At 28.4% G+C, this 20,652-nt stretch overlaps 1 protein-coding gene across 1 annotated transcript; it reads right to left on the bottom strand.

Moving 5' to 3' along the window:
* Positions 1–14,612: 14,612 nt before the first annotated feature.
* On the bottom strand, positions 14,613–18,894 carry LOC124910692 (protein NRT1/ PTR FAMILY 5.10-like). Its single transcript, XM_047451369.1, has 4 exons — positions 18,647–18,894; positions 18,354–18,571; positions 17,730–18,262; positions 14,613–15,579 (listed from the first exon to the last, which is right to left on the bottom strand). Exons 1-4 carry the CDS (start codon positions 18,813–18,815, stop codon positions 14,751–14,753), a joined length of 1,749 nt encoding a protein of 582 aa, XP_047307325.1. The 5' UTR covers positions 18,816–18,894; the 3' UTR covers positions 14,613–14,750.
* Between the last annotated feature and the right edge of the window lie 1,758 nt (positions 18,895–20,652).

The following is a 20,652-nucleotide window of genomic DNA, read 5'->3' as shown; positions in this document are numbered from 1 at the left end:
TAATGTGGAACTAATATTTTAATAATATAAATAATAATATATATATTAAAGTTATTTTTATTATGTTTTTAAAAATATAAGTATTGAAATTAAATTATAATTTTTTCAAAAATAAGAATTAAATTATAATTTATTACCTATTCTTATAAAATTAAAATTCTAATATCAATTTTAGTAATCCAAACACTCTTAATACTATTCAGATTATTCCATGAATAATAAAATATATTTATTCTTTATTTATTTTTAATAACTTTTTTCTTAAAATAATTATAACAATTTGGTAACTATTTATTCATACTTTATGAAATCTAACCAAATTGGAACTTTATTTTATTTAGCTTTCAAATGACTAAATATGGGCTATATTACCAATGTAAAACTTTTAATTTGAAAGGTATCTTTATATTCACATCTTTAAAGAAGCCAATTTTATTTCATTTGTTGTATATTTTTAATCTATTATATATATTATAATATTTAATTATTAATTATAGTTCACACAATTCTTATTAATTTAGATTTTTAAATCTAAATAGATATAGAGTAATTTGTTAGTCAATATACATATTATTTGGGTAAAATTACAAATATAAATCAATAGTTAATTAATATAATAGTTATAATCTTTAAAATCCACAAATTTAATATAAATATTAATAAACAAAATATTAGAAAATAATAGTTATATAGTCAATAAAAAATGTAGATTAGAGTAATTGTTATATGTTGTTCAAAATTCACAAATTTGATATAAATTTTAAAAAATAAGTAATTTTATAAATACAGATTATAGAGTAATAGTTATATATAGTTAGCAATTAGGATAATAAGTAGTGAATACAATATTATATTTTTAATTATTGTTGTTATCTTATTTAAAAACATCATTTATTTATCTTATTATTTGAATTTAATTGTAGATTATTGATAATGGTTAATTTATATAATTTTTACATTGATTTAGAAAAAATAATTAGTTTGACATGTTTTTATTTAGATTATATGTTATTAATATTTTTTCATTATTATAATTTTATATTTGTTCGAAGAGTATAATTTTAATGATTTAATTATAATAATTAATTTGGTAAATTAACCATATATTATTTAATGTAAAATATGATATTTTAAATTAAATGACGAAATGTTATTTTAAGTTAATGATATAATTATGTAAATAATATAATAATAATCTGATTAGTCATATCTCAAAATTTTTTTTTTCCACAAATCATCTAGTATGTTGAAATACAAATTATTATTTGTTAAAAAATTATGAAACACAACATATTTTATTAGCATATCAAAGGTTTTGATTATTAATTATTAGATATTCACTAAAAAAATAGTAAGAGGTTCACCTAGCTAATGTATACACAATATATTTATTTCATTATTTGTTTTTAAGAATATCATGGTACTACTTATATATAATAAATGAATAATTGATCAAAATATTTTTTTTATATTTTGAGTTATATACATAAAAAAATATAAATGTTGTCCATCTTCATATTTGTTTCGAATATAGGCAAAACTCAATAAAAAAATACATTACCTTTAATTAAAAATTGGTAATTTTTTTCCTTTTATAATTTAGAGAATTTAAGTTACTTTCCACAAAGCATTACTGTTAGATTATGACAATTTGCATTGTTTACTCTATTTAGTCTAGATCTTCCAAATAAATATAAATGTTTTCTAACTATATTAGTATTTTTTAAGTGTTTTTCCGTTTGAATGTGGGTAATTGTAATGTTTTGCATGAAAAAAAAACAATCATAATGAAATTTTTGTGTGGCATTTTTTACTTATATATATTGCTACAAATACATTATACATCTAATCATAATTTTAAATAAATTAGGCTTCATTGGTGGTTTAAATAGATTAATTTCATCTTCAATTACATTTTTGTTTTTGTTTTTAATCAAATTATTAATTTAAACGTATTTTTAAATAGTAAATATTAATTATTTGACCTAATAAAGCAAGGTCTTTGTTGAACGAGAATAGTTAGAGTATTTTAATGTTAAATAGTAACATTTGAGTTCACAACTATTTATAATTTTAAATACATTAAACGTTTAAACTATATAAATTATAACCAAACTAAAATAAGAGAATCGATATAAGAAATTGAGAGAATATGAAATTGAAGAAAATGTATTTTGAGTTTGAAATAAAGATTGAAGAGGAGTGGAGGACGTTTTCAAATTGACAAGATTATACTATATGACTCTGTTTTGAAGTCATTCATTTTTTTAAGATTATATATTTTTATTAAATGTTGAATTAAAAAAAAAAACAGTGAAATCCAAATTGAATTTCAAGAATTTACTTTTAGGTTGTTTGAATGTATGGGACAATATACATAATTTATTTCTTATAAGCATTCTCTAATATAAAATAATCTTATATATTATAATATATTATATTAGTTGTGTCTTAAAGTTATACAATTAGTCATTCAAATTAATATATTTATACTAAAAAAGATTTCAATACTATTATTGATAATTATTTTTAAAATTAAATTTAAATTTTTTTATAATAATTAAAAAAAATTATAATAAAAGAATTATAAATCAATCGTTCAAATTTAATTATTAATATATGTTTTATAGTACAAAAACTAATTTGAAAATAATATTTAAAAAAATACCACAATATTTAAAATAATAATAATATTTATATGATCAATATAGATTAAAGTTTTATCCTATTTAATTATGAGAAGTGACTTCTTATCTTTATTTACATATTCAAAATTAAACATGTAAATTAAAATGCATGTCCTAAATAGTCTATCTTAATAGCATTTGACTTATTTTATTGGATTAAAGTAAGTTTTAATTTCCGAGTTAAAATAAAATTTTAATTTCTACATTAAATATAATTAAACAAAATTGAATGACAATTCTTTGTTTACTTGAGGTTCAATCTATTCTATAATAGCTTATAAAGACTATATTTTATCTTATATTTTAGATTTTTTACATTATATAATAAACAAACTGATTATAAAAATATTTAACAAAATTATCACAAATTATTATTAAATAATTTCAATGAAATTAGAAATTGATTTCTTCATAAAGAAAATATTGTATTTAATTATATTGACACTACACTAACTAAAACTAATCTTAAAAAAAATAATTTGTAAGTAATATAATGTAAAACTTAATCTCCAATGATATGATAATATGATTCTCAATTATTTAATTCTCTTGCACAATTCAAAAGTCTAAATTAAAAAAAAAAATTACATTTTCTAAGTAAGTAAAATTTTCCAATAACTGACATATTGATCAGAATAATTTATTAACATTTAAGTTTCAGTTTTAGAGGGCATAATTTATATATTATTTTAGAATAATATTGATGGAGTTATTGAATATACAAAATATTAAGAAATAACATCATGAATCTTTTTAAATAGATGTAGTTATGGATTAAAAAGCTTAGTAGATATATTTTTTTCTTCTAATTTTATACCTAACATGAAAATTACCTACTTCAATTTTTTTTAAAAGATGACATAATATTCAATAAATATAATTTCATTCTTAATAACTTGGTATACAGTCATTTAGTTTAAATATATATATATATATATATATATATATATATATATATATATATATATATATATATATATATATATATATATAGATATGATTGAAAATAGTTGTCATTAAATATAAATAAAAAAGGCAACATAAAATTTGAAGATAAGAGCTTGAAATGAAATTGTAACATTATAAAGTGTAAATGTTTGATTCACATATTTACTATTTTCTAAAATCAATACAAACAACTAAATTTGTTTAAATATTTATAATTGTGCATATATAATGATCTATGTAGAATTCGCGTCTCATTCTAATATGCACTTCCAATGTTCATCTACAAGGCTCGTTTTAAAAAAACTAATAATAATATTAAGTTCATCAAACTAATTTCGAAAAACAAATTACAAAAAAAAATCAATTTCATCAACCAATATTTAAAAATATTCTTTTTTTTTTTCTGCTTGCTTCACTACCGGTTAAGAGCAAAATAGTTTCATCCTCCTAAATCTTTTAAAATATTTTTGTAACCAAATATATAAATTATTTGATGAGTTAAATAGGAAAAAACATTCAAAATACAAATTAAAGAGTATAATAAATTATGATAAAAGAAGAATAAAAAAATATATTTATCTATATTAACATTAGAGCATACCCATTTGTAAAGTTAGAGAATATTGCTGAAATCTAAATAACCAAAATCACATTGTAAATGCATCCTTATTTCATAGTCAATAAAGTTTCAATAGACCAACAAATATATATGAGTTATACTCTTCCTTATGGCTAGTATATTTTGATGATTTCAAATTTCTTGTTTATGTATTTGAAATATTTTTAGAGCTTATTTAAGCCTCCATATTATTACATTGAATAAAATTAGAATTTGGAAAAATTGTCCTAAAATGCATTTAGGGGGACGGTGTTAAACTTTCTCCACGAGCCCTTAGGGATGAGAATTTATTCCATTACCATCTTTTAGCGACTGTAAAATATATATCAGTCACAAAAAATGGTGACGGAACGAATTGAATAAAACCAATAAACGAGAATTTATTTTAGAACAAAAATGGTGTCATATGGCATAAAATTCTGACAAATCAATCATGTTTAACTCGTTAAAAATAAATTTTGTATATTCGACATTACTTCAGAATTGTATAAAGGATGAATTTTCTGAAAAAATGTTATAAATAAACAAACAGTTTTAAAACACAACTTATAATTTAAACCATTCAAATAAATACTTGCCTCCAAACTTCCAACCCTTAATAAACAATGATATCAATGCATGGGATGTTGATCCCACAATAAACATGGATTGAATGGTCTTTTTGGTGAACATCAATTGAATTGTCTCTCTCCTCTTTCTTCCGAGGTCTTGGAAATCATTTGCAAGTGGAATTCTGGCATAATACAAGTACACGAGGAGCACCACCAAATCCTAGATTTCTAACAAAATTTTAAAAAAATTAATTTTTAAGGAAAACAAAAACCCTCGAAAAAAGACAAATGTCTTCAGTGTTAGGGTTCACCGAGAACGATAAATACTCTCACAATGTTTTGGTGATACGACTGTCGGTGAAAGAAAAATAGTATTTCCGAGAGCATTTATATCCCTCGGAGATAAATTATCACTGAGAGCAATGAGTGTCCTCGACGAAAATGTAACTCTTTTACCGAGAGCATTGCTCTACTCTCGGAGAAAGTGTTAAATAATTACCGAGAGCTTTAGACAGACTCTCGGCGAAAGTATTAAATATTTACCGAAAGCAGAAGCCTATCGCTCTCAGCGATTATGAAATCAAATATTAGCGATTTAAACGAAAACAATTTCAGACGGAAATCATATACAAATTAAAAAAACCAAATTTTATATACCAATAAACCAAAATCCCAATAATCTAAAAATACAATAATCCAATAAACTTAAATCTCAATTCATCCAACAATACAATCATTCAATAACTCAATTCATCCAAAAATACAATCATCCAATAAATCAAAATCCCAATCATCCAATATACGAGTCAAAGTATTAAAAGATAAAAGCAAGTTTAAATAATATATCATATACTAGACTGATCCGGAGGTGGAGGATATCTCGCCATAAATATCACCAGCTGGTTCTAGAATTCTTCTCTTTGTCTTTCTAGTTGTATTTCCATTTGTTTTTGTGTCTCAAAAGCTTGTTTTTGTGACTCAAGTGTTTGTCTTTGTGACTCAAAATTTTGCTCTTATATCACATTTTCTTGCTCATGTATTAGAGACTCCAGCTGTTCAATTTTCGAAACTCCTCTTGTAATTCAGTACGCAACTGCTCATACTCTTGCTCCCTCAGCTGCGATTGCCTTCCACCCCACAAATCTCCTCTAAACTGGGTGGGCCTCACCTCAGAATTCCAATGACCCTCCTATGCCTTTGTCTATTAAAAATAATCTCGGTCAGCTCATAAAACGGACATATAGGGATTTCTCTCGAACATCTGACGCATCACATCCTACAAAATGAAACAAAAGTTGATTAGTTAATTATAACATCAATAAGTAAGTGAAATATAAAGTACACTTACAATTTTTTCCTATATATAAAGATCCACCACACGAGTAGAGTCATCACATGTTCCTTTTCTACTGCGTGTCTCGTAGAAAAGGTCAATGTGTGATGGTGCCTTACCCGTAGTCCTCTCCTATGAATATTAAATGTTAATGTTAATTATCAAAATATAGTTAACATATTATTGAATCTCGAATAAATCATTTTTGCTGCTATCTGAGAGAATGAACACTCTCCCGCATGATGTGTCATTCGAAAATTTTCCCTATTTTTTGAATTCCTCTCATTTCTTACATATTTTTGAAAACATCAATTAATACTTAGTTACATTATAAACAAGGATGTATAAAGTTTAGAATTTAAAAATTCACCTTGAAATCGTCTTAGAGAAAGTGATGATCCAAAATATAACTCCAATCATCTTTCGTATATTCATCCGGGATGTGTGCTCTGCTAGCTACTACATCTCCATCACGAGCTTTAACATGATTTCGGTTGATATCACATCGGAACCTATCTCAATCCACCTTAACATGTTCCATTATCTATTTCTGATAATACTCGATAGGTTCCGGCACTACCCAAAACGATTATACAAAGACACATGATTAAGTTATTCATTATTTATTATTATGTATTAGAGAATAAAAGTTAATATAATAAGATATTAACACTTACCGTTACCAACTTTCAAAGATGCTATATATCAGTGGAGCTCAAGTCTGACCGATGCAGCAAACGATGTGATATCACAGTGGGGTCTCGAACCACGATCCCAATATGTTTGGACCATGTCGTGCCGTTGTCGCAATAAACCTTCCCATTTAACGCGGGTTTACTGTCATCACAATTTTCCAACCCGACCTTGATGCCATAGAAACATAAAACACTTATTTCGCTTGACTTGCTAAGATAAATGGTTCATGATTCTAATTTTTTTAAAGTGCGGTTCACATTAACACTTATAAAATCATGTATGTGTGTTTTTATTCACCGATCTCCCGAATGGACATCAAACCATTTGTATTTAAAAAGAATCACTCGTCTTCCACTAAAGTATTCGACTTCTATAATGTCCGTCAACACTAACAAATCGATTTACATCTTCATTTACCTTCATGTAAAAATTCTTCACATCATGAATAGTTTATGGAACTTTACGAATGAGACATATCAAAATAGAGTTTCAACTCTTATCAAATGATGAAAATCGATATAAATGATCAATTGTTTCCATAATTTCAGTCTTAAAAAAATGTTACGCATTTTAAAAAAGTTAAAGTAAACTCATCGCATCCCGACATTTTATCACGTTTACAACCCTTAAGGCCTCTTCACCCCCTCCAATGTAAAACTAAATACTAATATACTGTTCAACAAAATTTCAATAACACAGTCAATCTATTTCACCAAAATTGCTTACTAATTTTTTTGTTTTGTTTAATTTTGAAGTTTAAACTGTAACACAACTCAATATAATAAACCATGAACTCAGTAATGCTTCTACCATATAACAATTATGATCTACAATAAAATCAGATTCACTATATTTAATCATTTCCCAGGATCAAAACTATCGTATTGGAACCAAAATATAACATCTATCAACTTCATCGATATCGCCAATTTTTCTTTTCATATTTAGAAAATAAATCATAAATACGTATCTATAACACCCCATTAAATAATTAGATAAAAATTATTTACATCAGCACTCTAATGCAATTATCACTCTAAAAGTTTGTATAGTGGAGCGAGCTCATTGTAGATTGTTTTTTAATATCATGTAACCGCACACATATATATATATATATATAGTTAGTTTAAACTAATTTATTTTTTTCATAATGTTTAGACTATTTTTTTTATTCTAAGCATATTTTCTTTTTAAGTTATGAGATGGCAATTACCCTATTATATATATTAGGGCCTAGACAAATCTTAAAGCTAAAGAAATTAAAGCTTAAATCAAACAAAACCTAGACAAATATTGGATAAGATTTGAATCTTATCTCCTAATAAATATATATATATATATATATATATATATATATATATATATATATAAACAAATTAATTAGTCAGTCCCACATTCCTTTGTATCTGGATAAATAATTTGTTATCTGATCAAGACTGTTTATATATAATTTTTCAGCAAATAAAAAGACTATTTATAACTTTAATTATTTATTTATTTATTTCATTATCAGATGATGTAACCCTAAACTTGTACTTATAATAAGGAATAAACATGTTTATACCTTAAGTTAAGCCGATGTAGAAACATGACATTTGTCGTGTTTGAAAATTGTTTTTTTTTAGTTTTTATTTTCATTTAAAATTAAAACTCACAGGTATCAATTTTAACTATAATAATTATAATAATGTTATGAAAATTAAATTAAATTATTTAACTTACAAGTACAATTGTTATTACATTTTAATTTTAAAATGTTAAAATTTGTATTAGTTGATTTCAATTTTTATGATTTGTCCGGACTAAAATCTTCCTTTTATGTTTTGTTTTTATTCTGATTTAATTTATTATAATTCATTTAATGACTTGATTATAAGTTGGTAATACTTAAACTTAAAATAAATTATGAAAAACATTTTTATATTTTGATTTATAGGAGATATTTAATCTATCCAAGTTATGAAGGAAATATTTGGCAAATATTTGATTGTAACAAGAATCGGATCCCAACCAAACGTCCTAAATCCTAGTTAAAATTTTGTTTGAAAAAATGATACACAGTTCACACTTGTGTAGAAAAACAAACTAAATAAATTCATTTTATAACTAAAATAGTCATAAAAATTATAATTCCGATAGCAAAACTAAACTCGAAAACTTATAACATAACGTGAGAAGCAAATAAACTTTAACAAATCTAATATATGTCTAACATGTCAATTATACTTTACATAATTGTTCAACTTGAACATTTTTATTTGGATTTGTGATTTATTAGTTTTTGTTTTTGATACTCTATTGACTTTCAAACTCTGGTCATATTTCAAATCATGGTTTTACAAAAGTATAATTTTCTCACGAAGACAATTCATTTGATATCTCGATGAGTGTTTTCGATTTCACTACTCTATCTTTAAAGTCGTGATAATAGTTCGATAGTCTAAGATGATTAAAGTCTTTGTTGTCAATTACCTTTTTACCCTCCATTTTGTAAGGATAGAATGCAAAAAAGAAAATCAAACATATTTTTCATTATGGAAAGCCAACACATCATAGCACAACACAGCACATAGTTTGCATCTTCCTCTCAAATCCTACTCACAAATTTAAATTTTCACAAATTTTCATTTTTAATAAGTTTATGTGCTTACAATAGATTAGTTTATTAATAATAGAGTAGTTTTTGTATGAAAAATAAAAGAGGAGAATATTGTGAATATAGTTCTTCTCTCTCCCACCACATGTCGATGTGGTGTCCCATAGACATGATTAATAACGGCTAAACGCTGTCGTCACAACAAATGTCAATTTGCCACCTGGTCGTGTGGGACCCAGAATGTCTGGTTACGTCTTTCAAGGGAAAAGCAACGCAAAGCCGTTGGCTATTTATTTGAGAAGAAGGGCCTAACATGGTGGGATCCACTAGAGTGGGGCCCAAATAAGTAGCCCATCTGTTAAAAGGAAGAAGAACATTTTTGATTTTTCAAAACCAAACATGTACTTAATTAATTTGTGGGTCCTACAAACGGAAGGATTGGGATAGTTGTGGTGATGTCTATCCGACCAATAACCCCCAAAACCATAATTGGATTTTTTTAGAAGATGAATAATTTTTAATAATAAAATATTTAAGGCATGCTATTCAATTATTTGAGATTTTTATTAGGTAAAAATATTATGAAAAAAAAAGAAAAGTAAATTACCTGAATAGGGAGATAGTTGAATTATTATAGTATTTTTATTTATTTTAAATTTATACAAATAAACAACTGTATTTTAGCTGTCCATTTGATGAATTAAATAAAAAATATATTTTTAAAATAAAAATTCTCAAATAACTCTCATCAAACCACCTTTTTAGTGTTATCTCTCAATTGATAAAAATAAAATAAAATGCATCATTTATTAATTTTAAAATTTAATATAATATTTTTTAAAACTTTTTCAAAATATTATGTTAAATTAATTAATTAATTTTGATTTAATGTTTCAATATAAATTTAAAACAACAAAATATAGTAAGTTAATTATTTTTTGGTTTTTATATTTTAAATATTTGTTAAATAATTATTATATTAATTTGAAATTTTTGAAGGTTGTTGTGTTTTTATTACAAAATATTTCTTAACAAGAAGTTAATTAGTTTGAATTCTTATAAATTTACAATAAATTTATTGAAATGAGCAAAAAAAAAATAAATTATTTTCATGATTAAACCTTCAATTGAATAATGTTAAAAATTGAATATACATTAATTTTTAATTCTTCGTAAAAGAAATATCTTTTAAAATGTAGGAGTTATTAATCATTTTCAAGAATAAATCGAGTCAAAAGATAAAAATTGAAACATTATTTAAGTTGTATATATTTATTAATAATTTTTTTTAAAGAATAATTTATAAATTAAGATAGAGGGTATAAAATGATTGTTTTGTTTTTAAGGGATTAAAATATTGTCCTCACTTATCAACCAATATCTAATTTTATTAGAATGTAACATATTTATAATCAAAGTGGAACGATTTGATAACAATTTGTTTGATTTGTAAATTATTTCACTTTTCCTTATTTAGTTCATCCGAGAATTGTGTTTAGATTTGTTAAGTTAGAAAATACTTAAAAACAATTGAGTAATTTAAAAAACTTATTTCTTATTTACAAACATTTGATTCATTAGAGTAACATGTTATCATTATAGTGAGTTGTTATACTAATCTATTATAGAATTAATCTAATTAAGGATATGTTAACCATACAAAATTTAAGTCAAAAGTTTCATTTTCCTAAACAAAATAAAAGCTTGATTATTATTGCAACTAGCAATGAGGTTGGAGGTGACAATGATTAAGGAATTTCCCTTTATATAAAATGTCATTCAAATTCAAACAATGCTGCAATTAGCTGTCATATATAGGACTAGTTTGATTTTTTCTTTCTCTTTTTCTCTATTATATATTTCTTGAATGTTATGTATCAAAGTGATTAACCAGTAAATGGAATGAATTATACTACAAATAAATTAAACGAATCCTAACCACTTTCTTAAATCATTGATACCCACCAAGTTCAAAAGTCATCAAGTTTCTTAAATTCCATCTTTCTCTTTCTATCATTTTTTTTTTCTCTTAAACAAAATGAGATTAGTACTTAATCAGTCATTAATTAGTATAGACACAATCATAACCCAACCCTCCCTTTCTTAATTATCTTTCTTTCTTCTAATTAATAATTTCTCTTTTTCTTCCATAAACAATAATTATCAAAATTTAGTAAGGTTATGTAATTAACTTCAAAAACAAGGTCATAATTTGATTGTGGACCACACCAACTATGATAATTTTATCTATGTTAAGTGACAAAAAAAAAAAAAAAAAAAAAAAAAAAAAAAAAATGGTTTTCAAGACATGATGTTACATCTTAGGGTTAAATAATGGAATGGTCACATCTTCATTACAAGTAAGGGTGAGCAAACGGGTAAACCCAATCCGTATTATCCAACCCATATTTAACCCAAATTAAATTTACCCAACTCATAATTCAACCCATATTATTTACTAATATGGGTTGGGTATGGGTTGGGTTGAGTATGGGTTGGGTAACCCAAATTATTTTATTTTTATTTTTTTATTTAACATGTATTTGACTCATTTAACACATTATTATTCGTTTAACACGTTTTTCATGTTTTTTCACGTTTTTAACATTTTTAATACGTTTTTCACACGTTCTTCATGTTTTTGGCATGTTTAACACGTTTTTAACACGTTTAACACGTTTTTGACACGTTTGACACGTTTTTGACACGTTTTGACACGTTTTTTCACGTTTTTGACACGTTTAACACATTTTGACATATTTTTGGCACGTTTAACACGTTTTAACACGTTTTGACACGTTTAACATATTTTTCACATTTTTGACACGTTTCACACGTTTTTCACGTTTTTGGCACGTTTTGACACGTTTTTGACACGTTTTGACACGTTTAACACATTTTCGACACGTTTAATACATTTTTCACATTATTGACACGTTTCACGCGTTTTTCACATTTTGGCACATTTAACACGTTTTGACACGTTTAACACGTTTTCCACGTTTTGAGACGTTTAACACGTTTTTGATACGTTTTTCACGTTTTCGACAAGTTTAATACGTTTTTCACATTATTGACACGTTTCACACGTTTTTCACATTTTTGACATATTTAACACGTTTTGACACGTTTAACACATTTTGACACGTTTAACACGTTTTCCACGTTTTGAGACGTTTAACACGTTTTTGATACGTTTTTCACGTTTTCGAAACGTTTAATTCGTTTTCGACACGTTTAATACATTTTTTACACCTTCGACACGTTTAACACAATTGACACGTTGGACACTATTTTCATGTTTAACGCGTTTTTAACACGTTTGACACATTTTTCACGATTACGACACATTTAACACATTTGGACATATTTTTCACGTTTTTAGCACGTTTAACACGTTTTGACATGTTTAACATGTTTTTCACGTTTTTCACGTTTTTCACATTATTCACACGTTTAATACGTTTGTAACATGTTTAACATGTTTTCAAACGTTTTTCACGTTTTTGGCACGTTTAACATGTTTTGACACATATTGCACGTTTTTGACACGTTTAACACGTTTAACACGTTTTACACGTTTTGATACGTTTAACACGTTTTTGACACGTTTAACATGTTTTCCACATTTTTGACACGTTTAATACGTTTTCACATGTTTAATGTTAAACGTGTCGGAAATATATTAAACGTGTCAAAAATGCCAAAAACGTGTTAAAACTTATCAAAACGTGTTAACGTGCAAAAAATATGTTAAACATGTCAAAAATATGTTAAATGTGTAAAACGTGTTAAAATGTCAAAAACGTGTTAAACGTGCCAAAAACGTGAAAAACGTATTAAACATCTTACAAACGTATTAAACGTGTTACAAACATGTTAAACGTGTTAAGAATGTGAAAAACGTGAAAAACATGTTAAACATGTCAAAAACGTATTAAACGTACTAAAATGTGAAAAATGTGTTAATGTGTGAAAAACGTGTCAAATATGTCAATAACGTGTTAAATATGCCAAAAACGTGAAAAACATATTAAATGTGTGAAACACGTGTTTAACGTGTGAAAACGTGTTAAACATATCAAAAACATGTTAAAATGTTAAAAACGTGTTAAACGTGCCAAAAATGTGAAAATCGTATTAAACTTATCAAAAACATGTTAACGTGTTAATTATGTGAAAAACGTGTTAAACGTGCTAAAAACGTAAAAAAACGTGTTTAGTTTGTCAAAAACACGTTAAACGTATTAAACATGTCAAAAACGTGTTAAACGTGACAAAAACGTGTTATTAGTATGAAAACGTGTTAAGCATGTCAAAACTTGTTAAACGTGCCAAAAATGTAAAAACGTGTTAAACGTGTGAAAAACATGTTTTAAGTGTAAAAACGTGATAAAAATATTAAAACGTGTAAAAAACGTGTTAAACATATCAAAAATGTGTTAAAATGTCAAAAACGTGTTAAACGTGTGAAAAACGTGTTAAACGTGCCAAAAACGTGAAAATCGTGTTAAACTTATCAAAAACGTGTTAAATATGTTTAAAATGTGTTAAACATGCCAAAAACGTGTTAACGTGTTAGATATGTTAAAAACGTGTTAAACGTGCCAAAAACGTAAAAAATTTGTTAAACTTGTCAAAAACACGTTAAACGTATTAAACATGTCAAAAACGTGTTCAACGTGACAAAAACGTCAAAAACGTGTCAAAAACGTGAAAACGTGAAAACGTGTCAAAAATGTGAAACCGTGTGAAAAACGTGTTAAACGTATGAAAAACGTGTTAAACGTATGAAAAACGTGTTAAACGTATGAAAAACGTGTTAAACGTGTGAAAAACATGTTATAAGTGAAACGTGTTAAAAATATTAAAAACGTGTTAGATGTGTGGAAAATGTGTTAAACGTATGAAAAATATGTTAAACATGTCAAAAACATGTTCGACTTAAAGTTGGAAGATTATTAGTTTATATTGGATTAATAATATAGAATTAAACTAAATTTATATAATTTGGGTAATTTGGGTAATCCTAACCCAACCCAAATTAAACTCAACTCATACTCAACTCAACCCATACTCAACCCAACCCATATTAACCAACCCAAATTAATAATTTGGGTTTGGGTTAGGATTGGGTTTGGGTAAACCCATATTGTGCTCACCCCTAATTATAAGGAACTTCTAGAAGGGGACAAATAAGTTCATAAAGTTGATATTTGTTTTTCATTTTTTACAAACTGTTCAGGAGACACAAACAAGTGAATAATTGGACATGCTAAACAATATACATTGGATGGAAGAACCAATAGAGACAAGTACCTCATATAATAGTGCCCTTGCCTAGTCGATTGTAAATGTAACGTCTAGCAAAGTACAAATATACTATAAACATGAACATGCTAAGCCCAACCAATAGCCAATAAAAGTAATCCAAATGAGCCCGGTTCAAATTGGTCGAAAACCAACTATCCCGATCATCTCTATTAGTAATTGTCTCGATCACATAAATAAGAAGAACGCTCAAAAGGTTCCCCACTCCCAAAATGCTAAGATAGATAGCAAGACCGACGCTCTTCAGTTCAGGCGGCACTTGATCATAAAAGAACTCTTGTAAACCAACTATAGTGAACACATCCGATATGCCTAACAAGATATATTGTGGTACTAACCACCAAACGCTAATTGGAATGGTTTCCTTTGGTTTATCTATAAGCCCACAATGGAAAGCGGTTATGAGCCTCTTTCTCTCGACTATAGCAGCAATTGACATGGAAACGATCGATAAGAAGATCCCAAATCCAATCCTTTGGAGCATGGTTATGCCGGAGGGTATTCCGGTAATTGCTCTTGTTTTTGGAACGAATATCTGGTCGTAGATGGGCAAGAAGATGACAATGGAGAGGCTTGTCAAGGATTGAAGGGAGGCGGGTGGTATGTTAAAGCTTGGAGTAATTGATCTATCCATGGTGACACCTTGTTTGGTGAAAAGAGTGGTCACTTGTGCAAATACAATGGCGTATATAAGACATGAGCCCCATATTGGAACAAGCCTTAGAATTGCCTTTGCCTCTTCAACTTCTTCTATGGTGCAAGTGTTGTCAACTTTGTTTGAATTTACATGTGAATGTAACAAGGCTTTGTTGATAAATCTGTGAAGTGATCCAATCATCCAATATTAATATCAAAAAAATGAGACAAATGTGAAGGAAATAATGATTAGATTTGTCTAGTAAAATTGAGTCACAATGACAATTAGAAAAAAAAACATAACATTTGTCAAGTTTTGGTGATTTTTTGGTTGGATGTTCCTTCTATTTTATTCAGATTCTATTTTATTCAGAATGTTTTATTTTCATTCCTCAAACATCAAACCCTCTTAGATCAAGCTTATTATCACTAGTATGTTTTGGTTGAATGTTCTTGTAATACTCATCTTTGTTAATGAACCAATTTGGAAACGCCCTTAGGCAAAAGAAAATACTTAATTTATTTAAAATTATTTTTTTTATATGTATTATTGAAGTTTAATTTAGATGCGATGATGTTCTGAAATATAAACAAATTTAATAAATTTGTGGAGAGAAAATCGAATATCTTTCTTCCTCTTTTTTTACAAAAAAAAAGAAAAAAAGTGTTTCCAAACATGTCCAATCTTTAACCCTTCAACTTTCTTATCTTCTTTCCAATTTTTATTTTAATTGTGTTTGTACAAGTATGTTAAAAAATTGTTTTGCGCCATGTCATAATAAAAACAAAAATTCATTAAAAGCATTTTAATATTTGTAGAGCATTCACTCCCTAGTATCAAAACTTTCTAACATCATGCAATTGGTTCTTTTCCACAGAGGAGGAATTGGCCGAGTATGTATTGGCCGAGTATGTATCAAGAGAATAAAGGGGTGACAATAAATCTTTCATTCATGGAGATGTTAAGGAGATAATTAAATGTTGTGAGAGATTGTAGGCTTGAAGAGACTGTGATTTGGAGGAAGACGAGTCATTTGAAGGAATTGCTTGTCGAGAAGTGTCTCGAAGAAAAATGAGAACAACTTCAAAGGTAGATGTTCAAGTGGAAGTTAGACGAGGGAATAGTTAGGTAGAGCTATTACCTAGACTTAAACCACCGAGATCCTTTATTATCAAACATTCATGTGCCCTAGGGTATAATTGTCTTTTTAATCATTACACATCATTACACATCCCTATGAGAGGGCACAAAAAAAGTTTGGCAATACGGGATCCCAGTTGGGACTTAAGCTTATTAAAAAATGAAAATTTATTATTTACTAAAGTTTCATGTATTCAAATCTTTTAAAATTATAATAGACTAGTATTCTAATACTTTTGAAATGAATGTCTATATTCTACTCTTAGTTCGATTCTATCTAGAGATGACAATAGGTATTCGTATACTCGATATACCCATGGGTACCCGATAGTCGGGGTCAAATATTTTAAATCGGGGTCGAGATGAGAATGGTAAAAAATTACTCGATCGGGTTCAGGGTCGGGATAAAGAATGTGTCAAACCCAAACCCGATTTTATTAATATATATATATATATATTTTGTTAATGTTCAAATTTTTAAACATTATAATAAATATATCATTTATTATATTTACCCACATTTCAAGTTAGACTAAAATATTAAAAATCTCATTAGTATTTGTCTTCACATTTTTTTAATAACAAAATGTTATTTTCCTCCTCTCATTCTTCTTAAGTATGAGTAAATAATGTTTTTATTTTTTTATATCATTAATCTTAGATTTATATTTTCCAATATTTAAAATCTTATAAATATTTAATCAGGGAATGGGTACCCGTCGGGAATCGGGTACCCGAGAAATCAGGAATGGGTATACAAATAGAGATACCCATCCGGTTCGGGTCGGGTAGTTAAATAAATATCGGGTTTGGGGATGGATACTTTACTACCCGGGTACCCATTGGCATCCCTAATTCTCTCCTAAGTGCATTTTTATTTTGAGATTTTTTTCTTACTTTTAAGTTCAAACCCCCTAAATTTGTTGCTTATATTATGTTTATGCCTGTAACTCCTAACTCTATCCCTAGGTCCTTATATCTAATTTTTTGTATGTAGTTGTGTTTCTTTGTGGTTTTCATGATGAAAACTTAGGACTACTTTGATCATAACTTGAACTTATCTAGTTTTGTTTTCCTCCCGGGTGTTGTGAACTACACGACACTGGGTAGCAGCAATGAATTTATCATTTTTTCAAAAACATCATTCATGCTCCATGTTTAAAATGGAAAAAAAAACTTTAGATTTTTTACCTGAATTGTTGAGAACCTAGCGCTACTCCAGGAGCTTCTTCTTCTTTGATCCGCCAGTTCCTTGCTGCTTTGATGAATACAAGACTAATTCTACTAAAGGAGCTTCTTCTTATTCCATCATCACTTGTGGTTCCAAATCTGTATGTTTTTGTGCCCAACAAAAATATGACAAGTGCAAAGATAATGACAATACAAGGGATTCCAAACCCAAGACCCCAGCTGAGGTTATCTTGTATATAGTTCATTATCATGATGGATACAGTAGAACCTCCACACATACAAAAATACCACCAGTTGAAGAATGAGCTTTTGGCTTTGCATTCTTTAGGATCTTGTGCATCAAACTGATCAGCTCCAAAAGCTTGTATACAAGGCTTATGTCCTCCTTGTGCAATGGCTACCAGGTATAGTGCAAAGAAGAAGAGGATAACCTGAACCAGTGGAGGTGAACAAGAATCCGAGAAAGTACCACCACCACATTCTAAAACCCCATCAAATGGCAGAACAACAGACATGAATAATAGCCCAATTGCCTATATATATAGAAACATCCAAGTGCAACTTATAGAGCCAAATTTAATGATATGTAAAGTTTTGTGTCAGAAATCAGAGGAAGAAACAAACCAGAGTGTAGAGACAGGAAGATATGATAATAGTACGGTAACGACCTAGAAATGAATCGGCTACAAAGGCTCCAAGGAGCGGTAACAAACTGGCAGCTCCTGACCATGCATTGACGTTTGCTGCAGCAGTGGCCGTGGACTGACCTAGCGGACCGGTCAGGTAGGTAATTAAGTTGGAGCTTACGCCGTAATAGGCAAATCTCTCGGCAACTTCAACTCCTGCGAGAATGGTTTAAGGTTTGAATGAAGGTGAAATCAATCAATCAGCAGAATGCATTTTAATATTATTATTACCTATAATAAAGGATGCAGATCTCCAACCGCCGAACTTTGATCTTTCTACCACCGAGCGGCCTTTGTAGTCGGAATCTCCTTCAACAATGTCGCCTGCTGCTGATACGGCTAGAAGAGGAGTAGTAGTAGTAGCAGTATCGACGACGGTGGTGAAAGAAGGACCGATCATTGTTTTTGGATGAGATTGATGATCATAATCGCATAAATCGATGTGGAGAAGAAAGGCCTAAATTTATTTGACTAGATATAAAGGCTATTTCGGGAAATTTGACGAAATTACCCTAATAATAGCCTTAAACAAGAAAAGTGTTGCTGATGATCATATATATATATTTTTACATTTATATCCTTTCGCGAGACGCAAATCTAGTTGCATTACGCAACCGAAACCCTATAAAATCATATATATATATATATTTTTTTTCATTTTCTCTCTCATTTCGGTCTTCTCCGCTGTAAACCCTAATAGCGGAAACGATTTTTTCTCATTTTCATCGGCGAAGAACACATCGAAGTGACACCATTCCACTATATTCAATGGTGTAGAGCGACGAAGAACTTCCAACGGCTAACTGCGAAGCTCCAACGGCGAACTACGACGACGAAAGATAAAATTTCCACTATATTCGTTTATATTTTGTGTTTACTTCGTTTATAAACGACTGTTTGTGTTTATTTCGTTTATAGAACGACATTGATTCGTCCTAATTCGTTGAATGCAAGTGTTGATGGACTCTCAGGTTGGTTGCGTCACGCAGTTGCGTCACACAGTTGCGTGACGCAACCACGTCACGCAGACATGTGTCAAAATTTATTTCATATTTCTTGAGTTTTATTTGAAGGCTTATAAAACCCAAATAAGCCTCGACGACTCTTACTGCTCTCTCTCTCGCACCTGTCTCGACAACTCTTCTTGCTCGTTTTCGTCATCTCGTTCATTCATCGACTTCATCAGTAATCAGGTTAGTGTTAGTTTTGTTGGTTTTTGTTTTAGAGTTTCTTTGTTACGTCTTTTACGTCTTCGGAATGGTTTAGGGTTTATGTTAGGGTTTAGGGTTGCGTCTTGCAAATGTTTCATGGTTTATGTTAGGTTTTAGGGTTGCGTCTCGCGGTTGCGTCTCACGTTTGATGGTTGTTTCTAGCTATTGACGATTGCTTCTCCTTTGTTTATATTCGTTGTAAAAGGTTTTCATAAACATTATTGTTTTTGTTTTTCTTTTTGTAGATGGCAGACTCCATGGTTCATGATTTTCTTGGTAGAATTTTATTGAAATCTGTCCTAGCCCTAAAAAAAATATCTGATAGGTTTGAAGCGATGGATTTTATGGAGAGGGCTCTAAATTGCCAATTTAAGTATTTATTAAAAGGAGTCCCAGACTTATTGTTCTCAGGAACAATTTTACATCAGATGCTGCTTCAGAAGGTTAAGGCCAATTTGAATAGGATGATTTCCAACTTGAATGGGGAGGAACATACTTTTGGTATGAAAGAGTACGCCTTGATTACAAGCCTCAACTTCGACAGATTTCCTGAATACAAAGATGAATGCCGAGGTTGTCCACCCTTGCTGATAAAATATTTCAAAAAGAATATGACAGTTCGAATGCAGGAGATGAAATCTTGTTTTATGACATGCACCGATAAGGAAGACGCATGGAAGATCGGGCTGATATGCTTGATTTTCCAGTACCTCTTCTCATTTGACCCAAGACGGATTTTAAATGTCAAAATCATTCATATGGTTGAAGATATTGAAGATTTCCTCCGATTTCCATGGGGAAAGTTGTCCTTTAGAGTCACCATGAGGGGTCTTAACCAGGACATGAAACGCCACAGGTCCTTATATATGTCTAAGAAAGGGAGTGAAGTTACTAATTATTTTGCTTATAACGTTTATGGGTTTGCACTAGCACTACAAGTGTGGACCTATGAGGTTATCGAAAACTTTGTCCCTAGATTCGCCACAAGGAAGAATGTTGATGACCCTTTTCGCCCAAGGATACTAT

The sequence above is a fragment of the Impatiens glandulifera genome, chromosome 7, assembly GCF_907164915.1.
Source record: "Impatiens glandulifera chromosome 7, dImpGla2.1, whole genome shotgun sequence".
Lineage (NCBI taxonomy): Eukaryota > Viridiplantae > Streptophyta > Magnoliopsida > Ericales > Balsaminaceae > Impatiens > Impatiens glandulifera.
Note: the sequence above shows the minus strand (reverse complement) of the source record. Positions and strands in the feature narration are given on the sequence as shown.